Raw genomic sequence first — 5,000 nt, forward strand, 5'->3', positions numbered from 1 at the left:
AAGGACAATGAAACAGTTGGCCATTTACCTTGCGAGTACTCGCGAATTTTGTGGTATTTTATCGCACGAGGCAGAAAGATATGCGTGGAAGTGACTGGCCGCAGACGTCACTGCAAACAGCTGTGCAGAGGAATGGAGATTCCTTGTAGGTTGGTGTTTACTTGTTCGAGTAAAGCGAAAATTAATCGCTTGAAAGAACTCTTGCAGAGCAAGATTTGCTGATAAACACTCGAAGACACAAACGGCTCCTTTAGGAGCCACCACTCATTAAAAAGTCAATGAACAACAGCAACATGCTCTCAGTTTCTTTTATGTTTCGTTACTGAGATCTTAAGAAGTTGTATGAATATGAATTAGGTTTTTTAAAACTCCAAACACAGATGTATCCATGGATAAGCCGCACCCTTGATTTATGGCTTCAATTTTGTGAAAAAAAAGTGCAGCTTATACATGGACGTTTACGGTACATGTCAAAGGCCATTTTTATTCATTCATTATCCTTGGTCCAAAAGATTCAACATGTGGCATAGAAAAGTAAAATGCTCAAAGTCTTTGGCAGAGAGTTGAAGCACAATCTTCCAGAGTGAAAAAAAAAAAAAACCTGAATTTTTTGGTACTCCCTGTGCATGCTTTAATACATTGACTCTTAAACTGTCCCCCATCGACAAGTAAAATAATCTGGTGTTAGACAATAAAATTGTCTCGAAAAGTCTCACTCCTAGAAGTCAATGCATTAAATCATAAATTCGTTTGCCACCTCTTCATTGACCTGACTAAGAGAAGAAACTCTCACTGACGAGAATGTGTTTGTCTTCGCAGCTTATTTGAATCCCTTTTTTGAAAGGGAAGTAACTCTTAGCCCAACAAATTAGCAAGCCAAACACTTGATAAGAGTTTATGTCTTTCTCTTGCTCAAAAATAGCCTAAAGCTTTGGTTTCCAACAACAACAACAACAACAACAACAACAACAACAACAACAACAACAACAACAAAAAGACGTTCTCAGAATGTACTGGCTCTTTACAAGTCTTCGTAGGAGGTGGAGGTGTGGTCCAGTGGTTAGGGCATTTCCTAGGGTTCAAATCCTGTTCTAATCTATGGTTTGGATTTGTTTCCAGTTTTCCTGGATTCAACTCTACCATGCTTTGTAAATAGCCAATTGGATGCCTCCTGCCATTTGGGGTTCTTAGTCATGTTTCTGTTAAGTTTGAATTGTTTCTTTCAGATAATTAAAAGTGGAGTGCCTATGAACTAGCTTGATAGCTAAGTGCACTTCCACTATAAACAAAGCATTTACATTTACATTTTACCACTTGCTCCACTGATGAAATACTGATTCCAAACCCTGAAAAGTAGGTGTACTCACATAGGTGACTCCCTTGAACATGTTCTCAATGTGAGAACAGATAGTTTTTACACAAGCCAGCTCTTTGCGTTTCCCAAACCACACGTCCACACGCAGTTTCTTTTTTCCAACAAGAGCCAACTCCAAATTTACATGTCTGAAACTTCTAACCAGGGTGCCACGAGGTCCTGTTACAGTAACCTTACGGCTTTTTGCCTTGACAGTGACTGTGGACACAAAATGGAGTACAGCAGTTGTAAGTAATCATGTTTCATGGAGAAGTCAGTATGGCTTCGTGGTAATCGAACGCGCCTCCCACTTCAGCAACCTGGGTGGGACCCTGGGTCTGCCTTGAGGTCATATGAGTTTCAGTCAATCTCAATCTGACTCCAAGGGTTTTCTCTTTTGGGGTGCAGAGGTGGTGCAGTGGTGAGGGCACTCACCTCCCACCAATGTGGCCCGGATTCGATTCCCAGACTCAAAGTCATGTGGGTTGAGTTTGTTGGTTCTCTACTCCGCACCGAGAGGTTTTCTCTGGGTACTCTGGTTTCCCCTCTGCTCTCCTCTCCTCAAAAACCAACATTTGACTTGATTTGTTCTGATTTCAGTTGATTTTCAGTTTACAGTGTCCTCAATTGGTGCTCCAGCTGCTAGAACGACTAGACACTTAGAGAAAGTTCCTTTCCTTTCCCTTTCCTTTCTGGGTACCCTGGCTTTCCTCCTCATCAAAATCAACTCTCAGTCAATTTTCACCCGGCTGCAGGTGGAAACCCTCGACAGGAATAACCTCTGGTATCCTTCTCTTTCAATGAATTTAATGAATAAAGATAAAGTTGCTATTTTTTTTATGTTCCTTGTGACACACTTCCACACACCCCCCAAATCCCAGACCTGCAATCATAAGTTTCAGTTGATTCAACGGTTTTTCATAGGGTTCCCTAGTTTTCAGTCTCGATCAAAATCCACTCCTTGCCAATTACAACTGGCTGCCCAAAGACTGAGCCATCATCAATGGTAAAACTGTTTGTTGCTTGGTAGAAAAAAAAGTTAAAAATATTTGTTAGTGTTCTCCAGCCGTAAAGTTCTTTAAAACCAGGTGTTTCAGGACTACACTGTACAGTCCCTTCATTATTGGAAAATGCCGTTTGATTAAGCGTGTCATCTTTTTTAAATGTAGCAACATTTGAAGCGTGGGCTGGAAGAATCCATTCAAATAAAACCCAAGTCAATGTTTATACTGCGTGGCTGCAGAGTTTTGCATTTGAAAATTAGGCGGCGCTCCGCACAAAGCCTTTCTATGTTGTTGGTCAGACCTGATTGAACAACAGCCACCATCATATCATCTGTTGTCTGACCAGGTGAGGAGAAATGTTTAGCGACGGGCAGGTCAACTTTCTTTGCAACAGATCTTAGATGTTCGCAAAACCTGTCACCCTGTCTGGGTGAACACTAACAATTTTTAACTTTTAATCATTCTGACAGCGCTACACAATCAAAAACCATATTGTTGCTTGGTAGACATAGTTTTAGAGGACAAAATAGTTTTCTCATCATTTTAGTAGTGTCTGGTAACTGAAGATTGAAAGGCACATCTCTTTTAAGGTTGGGTAATTCAAGAAATAATATTGGAACAAAGTAAAAGTTAATGTTTACTCATGTTTCCTCTCACAAGAAGTGTACCACAAGTACAGAGTGTTCTTGCCATTAGTTGTTAGATTTTAACCCTTCAAAGAATCGTGTCACGGGTACAGACAAAATAAAATATCAAGCCTTCAGATTTCATTTTGTGTACTGTGCCCAAAAAATAAAGCGTTGGGATTTTGCCATTCTGACTGGGCCATGAGGACAAAAAATTAATAGGGAACTAATGTAATCACGAAAATGCATGTTAAAGGCAAAGAAAATTTATTCGTCCTACCATTCTTAGGTATAGTAACACTTTGGCTTGCCAAAATGGTCTTCATGGCTCCAATAAATCTGAAATGTGAGCAATACTGTATTTTCACTCACAGACAATTACATGAACACAATACAGCCCAAATGCAAGCATACTTTCATCAACCGCAAGCGAAAAACGAAGGTTGAGGAAGCTTACTAAGATTTCGGTTTGCTATGCGTTTTTAAAGGTATCATTCTTCCTTACAAGACCTAACTCTAGACGACGAACAAGTTGAAGTGATATCTGTGGGTTATAAAAACGAGTATTGCAACACACAGCATAATAGAATGATCAAGGTACCCTCATAGTTTGAATAAATCGAAAAAAGAACCACGGATGATGAAGGGAAGAGTTAGATTTAACTGGATAAAAACAATACAATCTCACCTATCAAGATGGCAAGAGAGAGAGAGGGAGAGAGAGTGGGGGGTAGTAAGCAACTTAGTGACCAGGCTCAGTGATATATTCTCCCCCTCTGGTATGGGGTGCACATGGTTCTGAACCATTTGAAATAGCACTTAAAAGGTCATTGCAAAAAATAGTTGCTTATAAACCAATTAGACGCTACACCTTCACCTTGAATAACTCTTTGAGCTCTTTTGAGAGAATATAAAGAGTGTTATTCAAGCGTGAACTACAACGTCAAACTGCACTTACCCGGCAGGGGTGGGGTGTAACTTCTGTTAGATTCCACAAACCGGAGACATCAGCTTCAGTTGATGGTGGTGGAAGTGTACAACAGATGACAGTTAGTAGATGATGCACACCGACGATGGAGCCAAAAGTTCCATCAAGATCTTCGCCAACATTTTTATTTCCTTTATCGGTGCTGGGATTTTGGGAATGCCTCACGCTTTTAAAGAAGTACGGAATTTTTTTTTGTGATATATGTTGGTGCGATCTTACTTGCCACGAACACATTATTTGAGGAGAGAAGGTTATATCAGTTGACCCTTTTTGATATGTCTCTTGGATTTCGTCTTTCATCATCAGGCTGGAGTTATCGAGGGAAGTGCAATTATGGCCTTGATTGGCACGCTGAGGTAAGCTGGCCTTTTTATTTCAATATATTGACTTTTTGAAGAAGCTGAAGGGAAGACTGTCTTGTCCACAGACTGTATACGCTTACATGAACTTGAATTCTTCTTAAGAATTGCTCGTAGCCATGGAAGCCATTGAACGAGATTGTTTCCAATTCGTCGTTTCTCCCATAAAAATCAAAACGAAATGTGAGATATGTTTCTGTGGCGATACCGTTTGTTTATGTTTATAGGTGTATAAGTCCCTTTTAATAGTTGATCGATATTGTTCAGTGATTTCGATTTCATTTTCTAGTGCCCCTAATTAGCTGGTGCTCACTCGCCCAATAAATAAATTACTGCATTCGCTTGTTTGTTCTCAATCGTTTTGAAGTGAGAGAGTTCATCTTCTCATGCATGTGTTCTTCCTGTTCCCTCTCTATGAGTACTGATGCCAACGGTGCTGCATGTATATTAAGCCAAGTCCCAAGGGAGCGTGTCATTTTGTTGGGCTCGTATCCAGTGAAAGGGCTGATGATTACACGTATTTCAAGAACTTTACTCACTACTGGTTTTGTACTTTCAGTGTAAAAGCAATGTTGTTAATCATTGATTGCAAGAAAAAGATTATCTGGAAAAAGTTTGACCACATTCCGAATGGTTCTTTGGTTTCAAGTGACGGAAAAGTTTCGTTGG

At 40.0% G+C, this 5,000-nt stretch overlaps 2 protein-coding genes across 3 annotated transcripts in view; one reads left to right on the forward strand and one right to left on the reverse strand.

Annotated features, from left to right (window-relative positions):
* Positions 1 to 3,697, reverse strand: part of LOC137999726 (large ribosomal subunit protein uL6-like) — a 7,182-nt gene extending 3,485 nt beyond the window's left edge. The window contains exons 1-3 of the mRNA XM_068845597.1: positions 3,673 to 3,697; positions 3,265 to 3,323; positions 1,368 to 1,573 (exon numbers count right to left, since the gene is read on the reverse strand). Coding sequence (XP_068701698.1) covers positions 1,368 to 1,573; positions 3,265 to 3,310 — 252 coding nt within the window. The 5' untranslated portion in view covers positions 3,311 to 3,323; positions 3,673 to 3,697. The remainder of the gene's footprint in view (positions 1 to 1,367; positions 1,574 to 3,264; positions 3,324 to 3,672) is intronic.
* Positions 3,698 to 3,922: 225 nt separating this feature from the next.
* The window catches only part of LOC137999727 (uncharacterized), a 30,601-nt gene continuing 29,523 nt past the window's right edge, over positions 3,923 to 5,000 (forward strand). For both annotated transcript variants that reach the window (XM_068845598.1, XM_068845599.1), the window contains exons 1-3: positions 3,923 to 4,149; positions 4,279 to 4,328; positions 4,891 to 5,000. The exon at positions 4,891 to 5,000 is cut by the window's right edge. In XM_068845598.1, coding sequence (XP_068701699.1) covers positions 4,042 to 4,149; positions 4,279 to 4,328; positions 4,891 to 5,000 — 268 coding nt within the window. In that variant the 5' untranslated portion in view covers positions 3,923 to 4,041. The remainder of the gene's footprint in view (positions 4,150 to 4,278; positions 4,329 to 4,890) is intronic.

The sequence above is a fragment of the Montipora foliosa genome, chromosome 4, assembly GCF_036669935.1.
Source record: "Montipora foliosa isolate CH-2021 chromosome 4, ASM3666993v2, whole genome shotgun sequence".
Lineage (NCBI taxonomy): Eukaryota > Metazoa > Cnidaria > Anthozoa > Scleractinia > Acroporidae > Montipora > Montipora foliosa.